Source organism: Rhinoraja longicauda, chromosome 15 (genome assembly GCF_053455715.1).
Source record: "Rhinoraja longicauda isolate Sanriku21f chromosome 15, sRhiLon1.1, whole genome shotgun sequence".
In the NCBI taxonomy this organism is placed as follows: Eukaryota; Metazoa; Chordata; class Chondrichthyes; order Rajiformes; family Arhynchobatidae; genus Rhinoraja; species Rhinoraja longicauda.
The window spans coordinates 38,773,176-38,795,943 of record NC_135967.1 but is presented as its reverse complement, the minus strand read 5'-3'; the positions used below and the strand labels follow the sequence as shown (position 1 = coordinate 38,795,943).

The 22,768-nt window shown below is 45.3% G+C and overlaps 1 protein-coding gene across 1 annotated transcript; it reads left to right on the top strand.

The window, feature by feature from the left end:
• The first annotated feature begins 1,993 nt into the window (after positions 1–1,993).
• shisa2a (shisa family member 2a) lies at positions 1,994–17,771 on the top strand. Its single transcript, XM_078411854.1, has 2 exons — positions 1,994–2,291; positions 17,155–17,771. The coding sequence occupies exons 1-2, from the start codon at positions 1,994–1,996 to the stop codon at positions 17,682–17,684; spliced, it is 828 nt and encodes a 275-aa protein (XP_078267980.1). The 3' UTR covers positions 17,685–17,771.
• The last annotated feature ends 4,997 nt before the right edge of the window (positions 17,772–22,768 follow it).

The following is a 22,768-nucleotide window of genomic DNA, read 5'->3' as shown; positions in this document are numbered from 1 at the left end:
AATATTCTTAAATATTATAGAAGCTATTTCCCCGTCCTGATTGAGGATACCCTCCACCCACGCAGTGCCCAATGGTCCAGGAAATCTCCCACGGATAGTCTCTTTCCAAGACCACCCGGGCGCGGACGGATCCCCGCAAATTGATGGGACATGTTGCGAGTTGCAGAAGTTGGCTGTGTGGACAAGACGGACGGACGGTAAAGTTGTGGGCCATGTGGGCAGCGGATGGTGGGTGGGTGGAGGGAGGGCGCTCTACCCGGGACGTGGTGCCTCCGCACAGGCGGAGCCTCGCTGGTCTGTCTCATGGAGACGGATTGGTGAAGGAAGCCCAACCTACGGGAGTTCACTCAGCAGAGTTTAAGCGAAAGATCAACCCCCCCCTCCCATCCCCCCAAAAAAGCAGCAGACTGCGAGGTAAAGCCGAATGGAAGGAGGGCAAGGTTTAGTCGCCGCTGCAATGTGTGCACCTCACGTACTGTAGCGAGGTGCGTGTGGCTACAGTGACTTGTCCCATTGTTGTACACTGTAGCGGGCTGCGTGTGTGTCCCGTACACTGTGTGTAGCAGACTGTGTGTCCTGCACACTGTAGCGGGCTGTGTATCCCGCACACTGTGTGTAGCGGTCTCGCACACTGTAGCGGGCTGTGTATCCCGCACACTGTGTGTAGCGGTCTCGCACACTATAGCGGGCTGTGTCTCACACACTGTAGCGGGCTGTGTCTCACACATTGTAGCGGGCTGTGTATCCCGCACACTGTGTGTAGCGGTCTCGCACACTATAGCGGGCTGTGTCTCACACATTGTAGCGGGCTGTGTATCTCACACACTGTAGCGGGCTGTGTATCTCACACATTGTAGCGGGCTGTGTATCTCACACACTGTAGCGGGCTGTGTATCCCGCACACTGTGTGTAGCGGTCTCGCACACTGTAGCGGGCTGCGAGTGGCTACAGTGACTTGTCCCATTGTTGCACACTGTAGCGGGCTGTGTGTGGCTACAGTGTAGCAGACTGTGTCCCGCACACTGTAGCGGGCTGTGTACCCCGCACACTGTAGCGGGCTGTGTATCCCGCACACTGTAGCGGGCTGCGAGTGGCTACAGTGACTTGTCCCATTGTTGCACACTGTAGCGGGCTGTGTGTCCCGCACACTGTAGCGGGCTGTGTGTCCCGCACACTGTAGCGGGCTGTGTGTGGCTACAGTGTAGCAGACTGTGTCCCGCACATTGTAGCGGAGTGCGAGTGGCTACAGTGACTTGTCCCATTGTTGCACACTGTAGCGGGCTGTGTGTCCCGCACACTAGCGGGCTGTGTGTCTCACACACTGTAGCGGGCTGTGTGTCCCGCACATTGTAGCGGAGTGCGAGTGGCTACAGTGACTTGTCCCATTGTTGTACACACTGTAGCGGGCTGTGTGTCTCACACATTGTAACAGACTGTGTGTCTCACACATTGTAACAGACTGTGTGTCCCGCACATTGTAACAGACTGTGTGTCCCGCACATTGTAACAGACTGTGTGTCCCGCACATTGTAGCGGGCTGCGAGTGGCTGCAGTGACTTGTACCATTGTTGCACATTGAGAGCGGCGGGCGCTCGCAGATGGGGGACTTCGGCGGCGATCCTTGCCTTGCCTTGCCTTGCCTTGCCTTGCGCTGGGAGTTTGGCCGGCGAGCGCCATGAATGGAGCTATGTTACACTGAGGAATGAAGGGAAACTCCTGCAACCCGCCCCCCGTTGTCCGCAGACTGTCTGAGCCCGGGGACGGCTGCGTGGAGCAAGAACGGGGCAGTCGGGAGAACTCTGGTTGAAATTATCCTTGACTTCCCTCCTCCTCCTCCTCCTCCTCTCTCTCCCCACCCCTCCTCTCTCTCCCCCACCCATCCCATTTTCATCGCCACCAAGACTTTTTGTTTGTTTGTTCGTGAGCTTCGTCCTTCCCTTCCCCTCCCTCCCCTCCCTTGCAGCGGGGGTTGTGTTTCATTTTATCGCCAGCAATGGGTGGTGGTGCTGGGTTTGGGACCTTGCTCCTGTTCCTCGCCAACAGACTGTGCCTGTGCGGTGTTGGCGCCGCCTCGGGGGAGTATTGTCACGGCTGGTCTGACAGTAACGGCAGCTGGCACGCCGGCTTCCAGTGCCCCGAGAGGTACGACGGCCAGGAGGCCACCTTGTGCTGTGGGTCATGCGGCCTCAGGTATTGCTGCTCGCTCCTGGACAACCGCCTGGACCAGGGCGTCTGCAACAACGACAAGGACGTCCACCAGGAGCCAGGGACCCAGGGCAAATCTGCCTCAGGTAGGGACACGTTTTTACCCTCCCCTCCCCTCCCCACAGGTTCTTCTTAGACTTAGGTTTGGATCCGAGTTGGGTTTAGCTCTTGGGGCTAAGGGAATCAAGGGATATGGGGAGGGGGGGGGGGAGATGGAGGAGGAGAGGGGAAGAAAATAACTGCAGATGCTGGTACAAATCGATTTCTTCACAAAATGCTGGAGTAACTCAGTAGGTCGGGCAGCATCTCGGGAGAGAAGGGTCTCGACCCGAAACGTCACCCATTCCTTCTCTCCCGAGATGCTGCCTGACCTGCTGAGTTACTCCAGCATTTTGTGAAAAAAAGCAGGATACTGATTTTGGATGATCAGCCATGATCACATTGAATGGTGGTGCTAGCTGGAAGGGCCGAATGGCCTACTCCTGCACCCTTTTTTTTCCTTCTGTTTCTTCCCTCTGATTCTGGAGATATTTCTTACCACAGATGTAGTTTTCAGGAGCTGGTAGTTCTCCAAGTATGTAGATAAACACCTGAAGATATGAGCACTTCCAACCCATAGCATCAGTCTGAAAAAGGGTCTCGACCCAAAACGTCACCCATTCCTTCTCTCCAGAGATGCTGCCTGTCCCGTTCAGTTACTCCAGCATTTTGTGTCTACCGTAACATCTTGTCCTGTAACCAACCCACCATGGGTCTTCTATTTACTGAACTTTTTTGTTTGTTTGAAGATAGACACAAAGTGCTGGAGTGTACAAAGTTCATAAGTTTTAGCAGGAGAATTGGGCCATTCGGTCCATCAAGTCCACTCTGTCATTCAATCATGGCTGATCTATCTTTCCCTCTCAAACCCCATTCTCTCCCCCCCCCCCATAACCCCTGGCAAAGTGCTAGTTTGTTATGTTATCTATGGAGTACTGTGTTTAAAAACCTGTTGTGCTGCTGTAGGTAAGAAAATTCATTGTAAAAACAAGGGAAACAAAGTGCTGGAGTAACTCAGCTGGTCAGGCAGCATTTCTGGAGAACACTTCATTCAAGAACTACATTGTTCTGTTTCGGTACACATGACAATTAAACAAATGGCTTTCATGAATTGATGAAAATAGTTTGTTTTCCTCTTGTCAATTACTTTTATAAGATGTTTTACTAACATGACATGGAATCCACACCAAGTTAGTTACAGGGTAAGACATAAATTGATTAGTATGGGTGTCGGAGGTTATGGGGCGAAGGCAGGAGAATGGAGATAGATCAGCCATGATTGAATGGCGGAGTAGACTTGATGGGCCGAATGGCCTTATTTTACTCCTATTCCTTATGACATGACATAAAGACATAGGAGCAGAATTAGGCGATTCAGCTCATCAAGTCTGTTCCACCATTTAATCACGACTGATCTATATTTCCCTTTCAACCCCATTCTCCTGCCTTCTACCTGTAACCTTTGCTGTCCTTCCTAATCAATAACCTATCAATTGCCACTTCAAAAATACACAAAGTCTTTCCTTCCACTGCCATGTGTGGCAACGAATTTCACACATTCACCACTCTGGCTCAAGAAATTCCTCCTCATCTCCATTGTAGCAAATCCTCAGAATATGTGGGCTAACATCTTGATAATTTGACAGGGGTCCTAATGTCTCAGATTTGGTCCTCCTGCTAGGTTGGGCTTTCTGATTACAGCTGTTAATTACATTTTGCTCTAGCAATGAGCCACTGCATTGGAAGCCATTTGGCCCATTGTGCCTGTGCTAGCTATCAGAAACGTGTCTCCGTTTATTTCCCCTTTCTGCTTTTCTCCATTATAACACCTCTTCAAGGTATTGTAGTGTGTGCTGAAACTATTGCTTCTGGGAAGCGTTAATGTCATAGTTATATAGCACAGCAAAGTTTTACAAAAGTAAACTTTACGCGATTTAAAATTATACAAAACCAAAAAGTCTTCATGCATTTTTGGTGTCTATACCTTCAATGGTGTCATGCACAGTATTTGTGCCAATCTTTAAGAAAATGTCCTTGCCACTCATGTGGCCCCCTATTTTTTGAGCACAGAAGTGAAGTGGGCTTCACTTGGTCCATGTAGACCATTGAGTACCCATCTGACTTTCCAGCATGTAGCCAGTTAGCCTTCTATGCCATGATGATTCGGGTGTGTGTCTACAGACTTGGAGAATTATGGGCTCATAAAAACTACATCTGTGGCAAGAAATATCTTCAGAATCAAAGTGGAAAGGTACTTCATCAAGATCAACAGACTTGTTAAAATCTTCTTCTGAAGATGTTTAATCCATTCTTGTGGCATACCTCCCTGGGATTTGGCATCTTAACAGCTTTCAATTTGCCATTGATCATATGAATGTTGGCAATGATGTTTGGAAGGCTATACATTTCAAAATTGCAGTGGTTATGGTGTGTGAGCAATTTGGCTGATGTACCACAACAATTCAAGTACAATCCAGCTGTCCCAACCTCCCTTCTTACTCCATATAGTTATGATTTATCTCTTCCCTCTCTGATGCCAATCCATTTCCCTTTTGAATGCCACAATTGAACATGGGCCTCACTTCTACACCTGGCATTGCACACTAGACCCTAATCACTCCCTAATATTTAAAAAATCCTCATGGGATTTGGTTCTCTTGACAATCACCTTCACTCTGTCCTCTAATTCTTGACTACTTGAAGTATTGTACAGAATAAAATTCTGTCACGATCTAACAGCCATGTGCAGCCAATATTTAGGATTAGAAATCTTGGAAGGTTTTCGCTTGTCTAATAAAATCTGGCCATGTTGGACCCCAAGCTGTGGCCCTTGAAAGAGTTGGTTAATTTGGTCTATTCCTTGTTCAAACATGGGGTCATATAGTTCACAAACGTATTTGCTACTACAATCTTGCTTTTGGATACAGTTAGAGTCTGCAGCTTACTTGCTATTTGTCGTGAAACTTTTCACGTTACAACTGCCATTTGTGTGGAAGAATGCCTTTGTGTGAGAGAGGGAGTTTGCTATTTCTATCGATAATCTACAATCTACACATTTTTGTGTTCTCGAGGCATCATTCAGTGGAAGCTATCTAGTACTATATGTTCGTGTTATTGGAGCAGAATTATGCCATTCGGCCCTTCAGGTCTACTCTGTCATTCAATCATGGCAGATTTATCTTTCCCTCTCAATCCCCTTCTCCTGCCTTCTCCCCATAACCCCTGACACCCTTACTAATATCCTCTTTAGACCTTTGAAAATCTTAAATTTTTCTCTTAATTTTACAGTTAGATATTTTTAAGGTGGCGATTGACAGATTCTTCATTAGTAAGAGTGTCGGGGGTTATGGGGTGAAGGCAGGAGAATGGGGTTGAGAGGGAAAGATATATCGGCCATTATTGAATAGCCAGGTAGACCCGATGGGCTAAATGGTCTAATTCTGCTCCGATAACTTATGAAGTTCTGAAAAGTTCCAGTGGAAAAAGCTGTGTAGGAAAATAACTGCAGATGCTGGTACAAATCGAAGGTTTCACAAAATGCAGGAGTAACTGCAGGTCAGGCAGCATGTCTGCAGAGATGCTGCCTGACCTGCAGAGTTACTCCTGCATTTTGTGAAACAGTGGAAAAAGTTAATTCATTCTCATGGTATAATCGTAGTGAATCTTAAATGAATCACTTCCACAGCTCCAACATAATGAGTCAGTCTTATTTTTCAACTGTTGATATTAAAATGTATATTTAATATCTTAAATGACAACGTTTAAAATGGCCCTGGACTGGTGCTGCCAAAATATTCCAGAAGAGCTGGAGAAAGTATACAGAGTGTGTTTATGCGTGCGTATATATATCTTTATATGAATAACTTCCATTGACTAAGTGGTGAACCAGGACATTCCCCTAGTCCCAGAACAAACTTTCTTTCTGCCAAGTGGAGATTGCATGAGAGAAAAAAAAATGAGGCCAGGCTGCTGAAGCCCCAAGAAGTATGTTTATAACTGGTTATGAAGTTCTGTAACAATCGGACTCCGCAGAGTAATTTCAATCCATTCCACATGATGCAAAATCCACTGGATCGAGACCACTGTCCCTTTTTAGACCACATTTGATTTGACTCTGAACATTGACCAGTCAAGGTATAAAATGAATTCCTGTCTCAATCCTGTCAGTTTTCTTCTGGCGAGTTAAAATTCCTCCCTGTTCTAAAAGTACAGTTCTAAATGTGTTCTGTTTTGAATTCTGAAGTTATGACTAAAAATCCTGCAACTAAAAAATTCCATGATTTAAAATGGACGCTTTTTTTCCTATATAAATATTAAGTGCTTACACAACAGAATTGCCCACCAATCTGTCCCCTTCTATTTCAGAGCTGCTACTGGTTTCTGTCTTGTAGGTGGTGAATATCCTTCACTCTCTTTCCCACTTGGGCTGCCTTCATGCACAGTTTCAGGGGATGTTTCTTGGTAAATTGTGCATCCGTGTTGGCGGGCAGGATGCTTGACAAACATAATTCGTCTTCACTTGACATTATAACTGAACACATTCCACCAGATGTCACTTGATACAGGGAGAGCATAGAGCTAGTGTATGGGTGATCTTTTTTATCGGCACTGACTCAGTGGGCCAAAGGGCCTGTTTACATGGTAATGCTTCTGCTAATTAATCTCAGTTTTTAAAAAAAATGCTAAGATATTACCCATGAAACGTTCTCAAATCAGATTCAAATCAGATGGACAATTTGTCTCGAACAACAGATTAATTTTTTTGTCTGATGTACTGATCTTGAAACAATTTTATAACAAACTAACAATATATACAAGTTCATCAGTCACCTTTTTTAATGTAGTGTGGTTTAGGCTCCATTAGGACCACATGTTTCGAGGCATTTTATTCCAGCTTTGACACAGATCTTTCCCTTGCTTCCTAAAAATCTCCAATAAAATGGTCACATATCATTTCCCTTTCACCAAACCATGTTGACCATGCCTGATTGCCATGAATTCTCCCACGTACGCTGATATCATGCCTTTCCTGATCGATTCTAATATTTTCCCTGAGACTGACATTAATCTAACCAATGGATGTTGACTTTGCCCGAAGGGTCATTGTGCCGTGAATGCGCCCTTCAGCCCACTCTGCCCATGCTGACCTTTGCACGTCTACATTAATTCCTTTTGCCTGCAATAGGATTGTATGCTTCTTCTATGCAAGTGTCTGTGTAAAGTTTTCTTGAGTGTTGTGATTGTATCTGACTCCACAAACTCTTCTGACAGCATGTCCTAGATATCAACCATTCTGTGCATTTAAAAATAAACCATTATTCCCTTTCGAATCCCCATCTAAAATTTGTTCCTCTTCCCTCTAGTTTTTGATATCCCTGCTACGTGAAAAGATTCTATCATCACTATTAATGGCTCTTACAATTTGATATGCTTTTATCAGGTCAGAACTTCATGCGTCACTAAAATTCATCCCATGCACTCAAAAGATTTATTCCTTGTTTTTTAAAATAAATGTCATATGGATGTATATATCTATTGATATACTAAAACTCTCGTTTGTTCCTGAACTCCAGCCAAAACGGTATATGATAGCGCGACAATTTTAGGCCCACCTTACTCACCTTCGTCCCTTCGGTGCTAATGGAGGAAGTTTCATTGAAATTGGTGTTATATTTTAAAAGTTATTCACATTTTAAAATTTAAATCTATCTCCTAGGGAGGGAGGGAGGGAGGGAGGGAGGGAGGGAGGGGAGGGGGGAGGATAAGAGGGGTTGGAGTGGAGGGGGTGGGGGGGGGGGGGGGGGGGAGGGAGGAGAGGGTGCTGCAGGCAGGAGAGGTTTGGGCCCAGGAGATAAAAATAGTAAGTGTTCAAATGACAAAAAATGTGGTGGTGTGGATAGTGGTTGTCCAAGACTACAGCAAAATGTCAATCATATAGAAAGTTGGGTGGAATGTCAGTTCGTGCAATTTACGCTTGACAAATGTAAGGTGATACATTTTGGCAAGTCAGATAGGTGTAGCACATGTATACTAGGAACTGGCAGCGCTCTAAGGACTAATGATGAACAGGAGGACCTTATGGTGCCCCTGTACATCAATATTTGCTGAATTCCATAGTTTCCTGAAAGTTGCAACACAGACGGAGAGAGTGGTGAAGAAGGAATATGGTATGCATGTATGAATAGAATACAATATGGGACCACCATTTTAACTCCCCTTTCCATATCAGTACCATTCCATCCGCCTTTATCAGAATGAAGCCTCGCGCAGAGGATGAGAGGGGATCTTATTGAAACGTATAAGATTGTTAAGGGGTTGGATACGTTAGAGGCAGGAAACATGTTCCCAATGTTGGGGGAGTCCAGAACCAGGGGCCACAGTTTAAGAATAAGGGGTAGGCCATTTAGAACGGAGATGAGGAAAAACCTTTTCAGTCAGAGAGTTGTGAATCTGTGGAATTCTCTGCTTCAGAAGGCAGTGGAGGCCAATTCTCTGAATGCATTCAAGAGAGCGCTAGATAGAGCTCTTAAGGATAGCGGAGTCAGGGGGTATGGGGAGAAGGCAGGAACGGGGTACTGATTGAGAATGATCAGTCATGATCACATTGAATGATGGTGCTGGCTCGAAGGGCCGAATGGCCTACTCCTGCACCTATTGTCTATTGCAAACGGGTGGAACAACACCTCGTATTTCCCAACGATAGGAACATTGAATTTTCCAATTACAAATAAAACTCTTGTCCCCTTTCTTTTTCCTGTGCCCACATTTTGGTGGGAAAACCCATTTCTCCAACACCTTTTTTTGAAAGATGGCAAGGACTGGCTTTTTTTTAAAAAAGTTACAATTAGTCAAACTAACACGCCAATGCTGCTCACCAATATATGAATTGAGGATTATGTGAAGTAATTGAAATTTCTTTCTTTAAGAAATGCACTTTCCGTTGTTAGCTTTGCAGTACCTATCCTATTCATTGAAGGAAATGCAGTTGCTGTGTTTGCATGAATAGACACTAACTATGTTAAAGTTAGATCTTATCCGTTTCACTCAACAGTACATTTGTTAGGTGATGTGGATAATTACTGTTATTAATCTCTGGCACTCAAACAATTAATTTATTGGATGTCTGGTTTCTTTAGCAGGACTTAGTTGTAATTGGAAACTTAAAAAAATTACAAGTTGTTTTTCATTCTTCCTATTTCCTTTTTATATTTCTCCCACTCAATACAACCTTTCCATTTAAAAAAAACATGTGGGTTTCACAGTCCTTAAATCTAACTTAAGATTGTGGGAAGAAGGGTCCTGATCCAAAACGTCACCCATCCTCTTTCTCCAGAGATGCTGCCTGACCCGCTGAGTTACTCCAGCACTTTGTGTCTATCTTTGGTATAAACCAGTTCTTTGTTTCTACTTAAGATTGTCAACAGTTTTTTCCCCTGTTCAGTCTGATCCCATTTACTTGATTTATTCAATTCACAGTCTTGAATTAGAGAGGGTCAGAGAGCACTAAAAAACATCAGCAGCAATTTACAGTGGCCCATTAACCCACCAACTGACAAGTAGGATACGTGAGTATCTGGAAGATATCTAAGATGTGGCATCAAAACTCCAGACCGACAGACCAGGATTGAACTCAACGGGACAGGCAGCATCTCTGGAGAGAAGGAATGGGTGACGTTTCGGGCCAAGACCCTTCTTCAGGTGGAAGCTTCTGTCTGAAGAAAGGTCTCAATCTGAAACGTTACCCATTCCTTCTCTCCAGAGATGCTGCCTGTCCAGCTGAGTTACTCCAGCATTTTGTGTCTGTCTTCGGTGTAAACCAGCATCTGCAGTTCCTCCCTACACACACCAGGATTGCATCTGGTTTGATGGAGCTGTGAGATGGCTCCTTCAGCACCAGTTTTGTGCTACACCCAATTAAGCAGTAATCATCACTGGATAATTACAGATTTTTTTTAAAGCATTAGTAAAACTTGGGACATTTTTTAGTACATACTATTTGTCATTATTTAATTCATTTCCTTACAAATGATTCATTAAAAATTGACCTAGTCATCACCAGCACTCGACTTCATGTACCAACTGAAAGCAAAGTGGTGATCTGAAATAAAAACAGAATCAATTTAAGACTGTCACAGTCAGGCAGCATCTGATGAAACGTCGCTGACCTGAAATGTTAGCACTCTTCCTCTCTTCCCAGCTGTTATCAGGCAACAGGTGTCAGAGGTTATGGGGAGAAGACAGGGGAATGGGGTTAGGAGGAAGAGAGAGATCAGTCATGATTGAATGACAGAGTAGACGATGGGCTGAATGGCCAAATTGTACTCCTATTCCTTATAACCTTATGAACTGAACCATCCTACACGGGTGGGTTTAAACTAAACGTTGGGGGGGGGGGGGGGGGGGGGGGTGGAGTCAACAACGTGGAAGCATAAGCGAGCAGTTAATGGGAAAGAGAGTGCAGGAAAGGTCACGTTTAAACTAACAGGGCAAGGGGATGGGAACCAATGCAATGAGACAGAGGGCCATATAAGGACAGAAACAAAAGGTAGAAGGGAGATACGAAAAACAAACCTGAAAGCTTTGTGCCTTAATGCGAAGAGCACTCATGAGGTAGATGAATTGAATGTGCAGTTAGTAGTTAAGGAATATGATATAGTTGGAATTACGGAGACCTGGCTCCAGGGTAAACATGCAGGGGTATTCAATATTCAGGAAGGATAGACAGAAAGGAAGAAGAGGTGGGGTGGCATTTCTGGTTAAAGAGGAGATTAATGCAACAGCAAGGAGAGACATTAGCTTGGATGCTGTAGAATCGGTAGGGGTAGAACATCGATATCGCAAAGGGCAGAAAACACTTGTTGGAGTTGTATACTGGCCACCAAACAGCAGTAGGGAGGTTGGGGATAGCATTAAGCAGGAAATTAAGGATGCGTGTAGCAAAGGTACAGCAGTTCTCATGGGTGACTTTAATCTACATATAGATTGGGCCAACCAAATTGGTAACAGTGCTGAGAAAGATTTCCTGGAATGTGTACGGGATGGTTTTTTAAACCAACATGTAGAAGAACTGACAAGAGGGCAGGCCATCCTAGACTGGGTATTGTGTAATGAGGAAGGATTAGTTGGCGATCTTGTTGTGCAAGGCCCCTTGGGCAACAGTGACCATAATATGGTGGAATTCTGCATTAGGATGGAGAGTGACACGGTTAATTCCGATACTAGGGTCTTGAACTTAAAGAAAGGAGACTTTGAAGGTATGTGATGAAAATTGGCCAGGAAAGACTGGCAAATTATACTTAAAGGGTTGACGGTAGAGATGCAATGGCAAAGATTTAAAGACCGCATGGATGAACTCCAAAAAATTGTTCATTCCTGTTTGGCGAAAAAATAAAACTGGGAAGGCGGCTCAACCGTGGCTAACGAGAAAAATCAAGGATAGTGTTAAATCCAAGGAAGAGGCATATAAATTGGCCAGAGGAAGCAGCAAACTGGAGGACCGGGAGAAATTTACAACTCAACAGTGGAAGACAAAAGGGTTAATTAAGAGGGGGGGGGGAAAGAGCATGAAAGAAAGCTTACAGGGAATATAAAAACTGACTCTAAAAGCTTCTTTACATATGTAAAAAGGAAAAGATTACTGAAGACAAATGTAGGTCCCTTACAGTCAGAGAGGTGAATTTATACTGGGAAACAAGGAAATGGCAGAACAATTAAACGAGTACTTTGATTCTGTCTTCACTAAGGAAGACACAAATGATCTCCCAAAAATACTAGGTGACTGAGGATCTTGTGGGAGGGAGGAACTGAAGGGAATCCACATGAGTCAGGAAATGGTGTTAGGTAAACTGTTGGGGTGGAAGACAGATAAATTCCCAGGGCCTGATGGTCTGCATCCCAGAGTACTCAAGGAGGTGGCCCTAGAAATCGTGGATGCATTGGTGATCATTTTCCAATGTTCTCTCGACTCTGGGTCAGTTCCTGTGGACTGGAGGGTAGCCAATGTAACTTCACTTTTTAAGAAAGGAGGGAGAGAGAAAACGGGGAATAATAGACCAGTTAGCCTTGCATTGGTAGTGGGAAAGATGCTTGAGTCAATTATTAAAGATATTATAGCAGCGTAGTGACAGGATCGGTCAAAGTCAGCATGGATTTACAAAGGGGAAATTATGTTTGACTAATCTTCTGGAATTTTTTGAGAATGTAACAAGTAGAATGGATAAGGGAGAGCCAGTGGATGTGGTGTATCTGGACTTTCAAAAAGCCTTTTGACAAGGTCCCACACAAGAGATTAGTGTGCAAAATTAGAGCACATGGTATTGGGGGTAGGATATTGACATGGATAGAGAACTGGTTGACAGACAAGAAGCAAAGAGAACGGGTCCTGTTCAGAATGGCAGGCAGTGAATAGTGGGGTGCCGCAAGGCTCGGTGCTGGGACAATAGACAATAGACAATAGGTGCAGGAGTAGGCCATTCAGCCCTTCGAGCCAGCACCGCCACTCAATGCGATCATGGCTGATCACTCTCAATCAGTACCCCGTTCCTGCCTTCACCCCATACCCCCTCACTCCGCTATCCTTAAGAGCTCTATCCAGCTCTCTCTTGAAAGCATCCAACGAACTGGCCTCCACTGCCTTCTGAGGCAGAGAATTCCACACCTTCACCACTCTCTGACTGAAAAAGTTCTTCCTCATCTCCGTTCTAAATGGCCTACCCCTTATTCTTAAACTGTGGCCCCTTGTTCTGGACTCCCCCAACATTGGGAACATGTTTCCTGCCTCTAATGTGTCCAATCCTCTAATTATCTTATATGTTTCAATAAGATCCCCCCTCATCCTTCTAAATTCCAGTGTATACAAGCCTAATTGCTCCAGCCTTTCAACATACGACAGTCCCGCCATTCCGGGAATTAACCTAGTGAACCTACGCTGCATGCCCTCAATAGCAAGAATATCCTTCCTCAAATTTGGAGACCAAAACTGCACGCAGTACTCCAGGTGCGGTCTCACCAGGGCCCGGTACAACTGTAGAAGGACCTCTTTGCTCCTATACTCAACTCCTCTTGTTACGAAGGCCAACATTCCATTGGCTTTCTTCACTGCCTGCTGTACCTGCATGCTTCCTTTCAGTGACTGATGCACTAGGACACCCAGATCTCGTTGAACATCCCCTCTTCCTAAGGGACCCCAAATATGTACTATATATATTAACGATTTAGACGAGGGAATTCAATGTGGCGTCTCCAAGTTTGCGGATGACACAAAGCTGGGTGGCAGTGTGAGCTGTGATGAGGATGCTGTGAGGCTGCAGGGTGACTTGGATAGGTTGGGTGAGTTGGGTGAGATGCATTATAATGTGGATAAATGTGAGGTTATCCACTTTGGTGGCAAGAATAGGAAGGCAGATTATTATCTGAATGATGTCAGATTAGGAAAAGGGGAGGTGCAACGAGACCTGGGTGCCCTTGTACATCAGTCGCTGAAAGTAAGCGTGAGGATCTAGGCCAGGGGCCTCCAAAGTTTTCAGCATGAGGGCCACATTATATATTTGGCACATTTTTGCGGGCCGTAGGAAAAAGAAAGAAGTGTGAGTTTTATAAATTTAATGAACTCAAAAAAGTTTAGACTAGGTTACGTTAGATTAGGAAAGGTTAAACTAGGTTAGGTTAGATTAGGTTAGTTTATATTAGGTTTATATGGCAACAAATAAATAATGTTCAATTTTTAAAAAGTGCTTGAAATATTGGAATATATATATATACCATAGGTATACAATTATTTATAAAACAGAAAAAATACAGTAACCACCACTGGGGGAGAGAGGGGGGGGGGGGCAGAGAGACAGTGCGGGGGGAGAGAGAGTCAGGGTAGAGGGAGCAGCGGGTGAGCGCGGGGAGGGGGAGGGTGTCAGAGGGTTCGGTGAAGGAGCGCCGTCACTTGCGGGGGCTGCTCCCTCCCTCTCTCTCCCCCCTCTCTCTCCCAGAGCCAGCGAGACCTGTGCCGCTCCTCCACTCTCTTCCCCGGCCCCGTCTCCCTCTAACGCGGCGAAATAAGAACAAACACAAGTGTGGTTGTTGTTCAGAAGCCCCGCATCCCCGGGGTGAGCTGCGGTGGCGAGGAGGGAAGTTTCACTTGTGTTTGTTCTTATTTCGCTGCGTTAGAGGGAGACGGGGCTGAGGAAGAGAGTGGAGGAGCGGCGCAGATCTCGCTGGCGCTGGGGGAGATGGAGAGAGCAGCCCCTGCTGACACTCTCCCCCTTCCTGCGCTCCCGCTCCCACCCGCTGCTCCCTCTACCCCGACTCTCTTCCCCTCCCCCCCCTGGGGTGAGCGGTGGCGGCGAGGAGGGAAGTTTCCTTGGGTTTGTCGTTTGCGAGGGGACGCTGCGATCTCTCGCCTTGTCCCGGCTCTGGGTCGGTGGCGATCCGCTCTCTGGTGAACCTTCACCGGCAGCTTCTGCCTCCAGTCCCCGCCCCCCAAGAGCCTGCTGCGGGCTGGATAAAATCTCTTGTCGGGCCATAGTTTGGAGATCCCTGACCTAGGGGAGGGAGGGAGGAAGGAAGGGACTGAAGGGAATCCACATTAGTCAGGAAATGGTGTTAGATAAACTGTTAGGATGGAAGGCAGATAAATCCCCAGGCCCTGATGGTCTGCATCCCAGAGTACTCAAGGAGGTGGCCCTAGAAATCATGGATGCATTGGTGATCATTTTCCAATGTTCTCTCGAATCTGGGTCAGTTCCTGTGGACGAGAGGGTAGCCAATCTAACTTCACTTTTTAAGAAAGGAGGAGGGAAAAAACGCAACAAAAGCTTTTCGCTGTACCTCGCTACACGTGACAATAAATTAAACTTGGACTCTCTGAGCTGCAGCCTAACCTGCTGAGTATTTCCAAGGTTTGCTGCCTTTATTTAAAGATTGTAGTGTCAGCATTTTCATCAGCAACTTGCTGTTTGAGATGCAACTTGTGTCCATCCACGTTCTCCCCTCACACTTGCACTCCTTTTCCCCTTGATCAAATGGGCTGATTGAACTGAAATGTTAACTTTCCCTCTCCACAAATTGTGCGATCCAGATAGCAAATTGTAATCCTGTTTTTAAACGGAGCTTTCTGTGTCCTTTATTCACCAAATGCTGGAGTAACTCAGCGGGTCAGGCAGCATCTCAGGAGAGAAGGAATGGGTGACGTTTCGGGTCGAGACCCTTCTTCAGACTGATGTCAGGGGGGCGGGACAAAGGAGTCAAATCCTGGTCAAATCCCTCCCCACCTACGTCCAAGACACCTCACATGCTCTCCAGCTCCTCGATAACTTCCGGTTTCCAGGCCCCCACTCCCTTATCTTTACCATGGATGTCCAGTCACTCTACACTTCCATCCCCCACAAGGATGGTCTCGAAGCCCTCCGTTTCGTCCTCGACCGTAGAACCAGCCAATCCCCATCTACTAACACTCTCCTCCGCCTAGCAGAGCTGGTTCTTACCCTTAACAACTTCTCCTTTGACTCCTTCCACTTCCTCCAAACCAGAGGCGTAGCTATGGGCACCCGCATGGGCCCTAGCTACGCCTGCCTCTTTGTCGGGTACGTTGAACAATCCCTGTTCCGGACGTACACTGGCCCCATCCCCGAACTCTACCTCCGCTACATCGACGACTGCATTGGTGCTACCTCTTGTACCCATGCAGAACTCACTGACTTCATCAACTTCACCACTAATTTCCATCCTGCTCTCAAATTTACTTGGACCATCTCCAACATCTCCCTACTGTTTCTGGACCTCACCATCTCCATCACAGGAGACAGACTAGTGACTGACATCTACTATAAACCCACTGACTCGCACAGCTATTTGGACTACACTTCTTCCCACCCTGTTTCCTGCAAAAAGTCTATAGCCTACTCCCAGTTCCTCCGTCTACGCCGCATCTGCGCCCGGGATGAGGTGTTTCACACTAGGGCATCAGAGATGTCCTCATTCTTCAGGAAACGGGGCTTCCCCTCTTCCATTATAGATGAGGCTCTCACTATAGCCTCTTCTATATCCCGCAGCTCCGCTCTTGCTCCCCCTCCCCCCATTCGTAACAAGGACAGAATCCCCCTCGTTCTCACCTTCCACCCCATCAGCCAGCGGATCCAACAAATCATCCTCCAACATTTCCGTCACCTCCAACGGGACCCCACTACTGGCCATATCTTCCCATCCCCTCCCCTTTCTGCGTCACGCAGAGACCGTTCCCTCCGTAACTCCCTGGTCCACTCTTCCCTTCCTACCCAAACCACCCCATCCCTGGGCACTTTCCCCTGCAACCGCAGGAGATGCAACACCTGTCTCTGAATAAATACCTTCGGTTTGTACCAGCATCTGCAGTTATTTTCCTATACTTTATGTGTCCTTTGTTGCTCTTTGTTTCACCAAATGCACAATGAGGTGATCATTGCCTGTGTATTATTCGGTGTCCAAAGTTCGATTCCAAAGGACTTGTAATGAATGCACATTTCAAGTGCCAATGGTATTTTATTGTCATATGTCCTGAAACGGAACAATGAAATTCTTACTTGCAGCACCACATATATAAACATAGGGATATATTGGAAACAGACAAGTAAATAGGCAATAATAGTGCAAAAACAATGTACACCATTATAAATACAAAATACTGGAGTAACTCAGTGGGGCAGGCAGCATCTCTGGAGAGAAGGAATGGATGACATTTCGGGTCGAGACCCTTCTTCAGACCAACGTCCACGTTTATATAGTTTGGAGCTTATTTGGTTTAATTTGCAGGTATATCACCAGTTGTTTAATTTGCAGGTATATCACCAGTTATTAATGTTGGTTTCGACCCCTTGTATCTTTTGTGCCATGGCCAAATGTCTCGTGCTCAATGCTAACATGCTCTTGATGTTTCCTTTGCAGTTCCCATGTATTTGCCGTTTCTCGTCGTTGGTTCCATTTTTGTGGCCTTCGTCATAGTTGGTTCGTTCATTGCCATTTGCTGCTGCAGGTGCTTAAAGCCAAAGCCAGAGGAGACCCATCAGGATGCCCCCACCCAGAATCGATTGCTGGAGCCCATTCCCCCAACTGGCATCAGAACTCCGTCCCGCCACTCCACCTCCAGCACCACCACCACTTCAACCAGGAGCTCGATGGGGCGGCAGAACAACATCTGTTCCATGGGCACGGACGCCATTAACCTCTACATGAACATGCCCACCAACTTCCCCATCGTGGGATGTCACCAAGCTCAACAGTTCTTGCCTTCCCAATCCACTGGGAATCCTTTCCTGCCGGCACAATATCTCAGCTATGGAATCCCTCCGGATCATACGTTAGTCATGGCACCTGCATTCGTGGATAGGACAGGGTATGCACAGCAACCCAACAGTCCTTATTCACATGGGCCATTAAATGCAGACCAGCTCATGTACCCAACTGTGACTCTGTAAGGTTCATCTGCGAAAAGGACTTGAGTTTTCGCGGAATCTTTAACGTGTTCTGTGTTAATAGAAATGGAAAGATTTGGTCAAAGCCAAAATGAGTGTTTCTTCATTTTAATCTTACTGCAATATGTGAACTTTTAATGCTGCGGTCTTCTGCTCCTCTCACTGGAATAACTGAATGGTTACGACGTGATTTGTTCCGTAGAACAAAGTGCTGGAGGAATTTAGCGGGTCATCTGGGCGGCACGGACTTGGAGGGCCGAAAAGGCCTGTTTCCGGCTGTATATATATGATATGATATGATAAACACGTAGAACAGTACAGCACAGGAACATTGGCCCATTGTGTCTATGTCAAGCGTGATGACATGTTAAACTACTTTCCTCTGTCTGCACGTGATCTATGGCCCTTTTCCACGCAGCTTTTTGTGCATATTTAATCTGCTTCCAACACCACTCCTGGTAGTGTGTTCCACATGTGCGTTTGTGAAAAATATCCCACACGTCTCCTTTAAACACCCACCCCCCACCCTCTCACCTGAAAGCTGTCCCCTCTAGTTTTAACATTTCCATCCTGGGAGAAAGGTTCTGACTGACTACCCTGTGTCTCTCATATTTTTATACACTTCTGCCATGTCCCCCCCTTGACCTCCGACACTCACGTGACGTGAAAATAATGTAAATTTGTTTCTGAATGGAACACTTCTTCTGAAGAAGGGTCCTGACCCAAAATCAAGTCCATTTCCCTCCATTGATGCTGCCTGAACCGCTGAGTTTCTCCAGCATTTCTTTTTTTTTTGCTCGAGATTCCAGAATCTGCATTCTGTGTCTCCATGATTTGTTCCATGCATGTCCGTTGCAATTCAAGTATTTGGCCATACGAGCTGGGAATATGAAGCCCAAAAAAAATCAATTTTGATCCTAATGATTGTTACCTAAGATCAGCAAATTGAGAAACGTCACGTTTTTCAGCGATTCTCTCAATTTCTCATGTTGCAGTGAGAAATATTCCCTTAATTGCCCGTGTTAAACATGTATATGTTGCCGCAAGTATGTGGTGAATCTTGGCCGTTTTTGAGTCGATGGAGCCGCATTTCAGAAATGGAGGCCAATATTTGGCTGATGCATTGTTGTCAGCAATCGAAGATGAATTTTGGACCCATGGTTTTGCTATTGACCTGTTAAATGCGATCAGTGCAACATCTCCTGGTTTGAAGAACTTTTGTCAATCAGCAGTCTTCATATTTTATGAAAGTTGTCTCTTCTGTAATGTCCAAGGAGAGCATCTGTTGACTTCTCTGACCGACTGCAGGCTGCAAGACACTGAACTACAGGAAAATTCCAATATTGGTTAATGGAGTTGGACTTTGTACAACTGGTATTGACAGAGCTCTGGCATACCACTAGAAGACCCCATAGGTTTTGCAAATATGGAGAAGATTTGTAAATACATTTGTGTATATTGTGTGTGTGGGGGAGGGGAGAATTATTTTTTGGGGAAATAACCCTTATATTTTTGCTTTTCAGCAAGAATGCTTTTAAATGCTCTTCAGGTTCCTTTGTTGCAAATGTATTATACGATTTTTCTAAAGGACTGTTTTGTTTGTATATTTTCTCAGGTTGTAAATAAAAAGTGACCAATAGGCATTGCTATTTCCTTGCGTAACAAAAATTCACAAGGAGTGTGATTGCACAGGAGATTATGGGAAGATTTGAGGTTGAGAAGAACATACAAAAGATTTGAGTCTTCAGCGGCTATCTAAGAGAGAGTGAGGTGGCAGGGAAGATCTAGGATGAATTTGTCGGATGCTGACAGATTTGAATGGTGGACATCAAGAAGTGGTGGGGGATGGTAACCTCTAAAAGACCAAAGTTAGGTGAGTGGGAATGCATGACTGAAGGTGAAAAATAGCTGGGGGTTTAATTACTTGGAAGACTACATCTGTTCTCTAACTTTTGCCAAATTGCCTGGTGTAGGATGACAGGAGTATATGTCACAGATGTTGAATCTCAATTGTTGAATGGTGTTGTGTTGTCTGACTGAATTTTCTGAATCGGATTTCCAAATGATTACAAAAACTGCCAGCATCTGTTTTGGAAATGGGATATTTTGCTGATATAATGGCCTTGCACCAAAACACAGCAGAGGTCACTCATTCTGCTGCTTTCTTTACAATTGTAGATTTGCTTCAAAGTTCCTGTAACATTATAGGGCATAAGCCTAACTGATTGAGCTCTTGAAACCGGCAAATACACCTAGATTGTCTTGACAGATGGATCTGATTTAATTTAGAGAAGATAGATCTCAGTATTTGAGTCTTTAAAAAATCCTTCATCTAAAAATGTTGACTTGTTGTGGTGTGCTTAGGGTTGCCAACTTTCTCACTCCCAAATAAGGGACAAAAGGTGACGTCACCACCCACGCCCCACGGGACCTCATCCAGCCAGTGGGCCTACACTGTCCGGGCCTAATACGGAACAAGGGCGGTCCCGTACGGGACAAACCAATTCAGCCCAAAATACGATAATGTCCCAACTAATATGGGACAGTTGACAACCCTATACAGGACCCTGGTGAGACCGCACCTGGAGTATTGTGTGCAATTTTGGTCTCCTAATTTGAGGAAGGACATTATTGCTATTGGGGGAGTGCAGCGCAGGTTCACCGTGTTAATTCCCGGTTTGGCAGGACTGACATGATGAAAGAATGGGTCGACTGGGCTTGTATTCACTGGAATTTAGAAGGACGAGAGGGGATTTTACAGAAACATAAAATTCTTAAAGGATTGGATAGGCTAGATGCAGGAAAAATGCCCAATATACGGGATGTCCCGTCTAACACGGGACAGTTGGCAACCCTAGGTGTGCTACCCATAGTTATGTTCTCAACTGTCTTGGGTCATCATAAGTTCAGGGCTAATCTGTCAATATTATCTTTAACCATGATCAGCATGCTCTTGTACTGGCATAACCAGATCATAGCAACTTTTGTTGAGGGTGTTGTCCACTAAATATTTTTTTTCTCCACCTGTCACAGAATGTATTTGCATGTATACTGCTAACTTGGATAATATTAATTAACATGGCAGGCTGCAGGTCTAAGAATTCATTAATCTACAACACCAGTGCAAGTATAAGCTACAGATGGTTTTTAGCTTGAAGAACCAAGATCAACAGAGTTCGACTCCATCTGGTCGTTCAGACCAAGATTGCCATGTCTATCCTTTGATCTCTTGTTCAGTCAAACAATCCTGATGGATTGGGCAGTGCCATCCCCATTCACTATCTTCCTAGATGCACTCATAATTCATTCCCCTTTTTCATATGCAAGACCAATGCCATTAACCAGTTAGAGTTTGCAGCATGGGAACAGACCCTTCAGCCCAACTTGCCCATGCTGAAGCAGATGCCCCATTTGCACTAGTCCCACCTGCCAATCTTTGGCTGTACTAAACCTTTCCTATCCATGCACATGTCCAAATGTCTTTTAAATATAATACCTGCCTCAACAGCCCCTTCTGGCAGCTCGTCCCATAAAACCTATTCCAGTGAAAATGGGTTAAAAGGTTATAGAGAACTTGACTTCAGTTCTGAATGGGATGAAGAGAGAGGAAACAGAAAAGGCAGCTTTAGCTGGAAATCGGAAGGTATGGAGAAGGGGAAAGGGGAGAACAGTAAGATGAGTTACTTGCATTATCATAGAAACATAGAAAATAGGTGTAGGAGTAGGCCATTCGGCCCTTCAAGCCAGCACCGCCATTCAATATGATCATGGCTGATCATCCAAAATCAGTACCCCGTTCCTGCTTTTTCCCCCATATCCCTTGATTCTATTAACCCTAAGAGCTAAATCTAACTCTTGAAAACATCCAGTGAATTGGCCTCCTCTGCCTTCCGTGGCAAAGAATTCCACAGATTCACAATTCTCTGGGTGAAAAGGTTTTTTCCTCGTCTCAATTCTAAATGGCCTACCCCTTATTTTTAAACTGACCCCAGGTTCTGGACTCCCCCAACATCAGGAACATTTTTCCTGCATATAGCCTGTCCAATCCCTCAAGAATTTTGTATGTTTCTATAAGATCCCTTCTCGTCCTTCTAAATTCCAGTGAATACCAGCCCAGTCGACCCATTCTTTCATCATATGTCAGTCCCGCCATTGCGGGAATTAACCTGGTGAACCTACGCTGCACTCCCTCAATAACAGGAATATCCTTCCTCAAATTAGGAGACTAAAGCTGCAAACAATACTCCAGGTGTGGTCTCACCAGGGCCCTGTACAACTGCAGTATGACCTCCTTGCTCCTATACTCAAATCCTCTCGCTATGAAGGCCAACATGCCATTTACTTTCTTCACTACCTAGTGTACCTCCATGCTTATCAGGAGCAAGAGGATAGCTGGGGGGGGGAAGTAGGTCCCATTAGGAATCAAAAGAGTAATCCGTAGTTGGATCCAAGTGATGTGGGTGAGGTCCTAAATAATCTTGTTCGCTGAGAAGGATGAGCTCAGAGAGGTGTTTAGGTAATCTGAAGCAGGTCTGTAATGAGAAGGGGCTGTTAATGCCAAGGGCTCCACCCAGGCCATGCCCAGATGTGTCCGTGCCCAAATCCCACTGGAGTGGAAGCACCTGGTGTCCATGGCTACCTGGGCCACTTTCTGGGCCAGCTGGGTGCCGCAGGGGCATGAGTTCTGGATGAAAGTAGTAATGTTATGGTTCCATACTTGCAAGTATAATCTTTATTCTCAACCAATATCACCCCAGAATAGTGTTTTTTGTTATTTTGTACCTGTAATTAAACTTGCATTTGTAAAAAAAAAAAAGGAGTCTTAGATGTCATGGGATGCTTGAGGGCCAAATGAGATCTATCCCAGATAGCTATGAGAAGCAAAATGGGAAACAGCTGGGGCCATAACAGATTTATTTGTTACATCTTCGCCAGATACGATACAATACAATAGAACTTTTTATCCCACGAGGGAAATTAATCTGCCAACAGTTATAAAAAAACACAAAATACCTGAAACATGAAATCAAAGTGGCGATTGAAAAGGATTGGGGATGTGCAAAGATTGTGGGGAGGGGGAGTCAGTC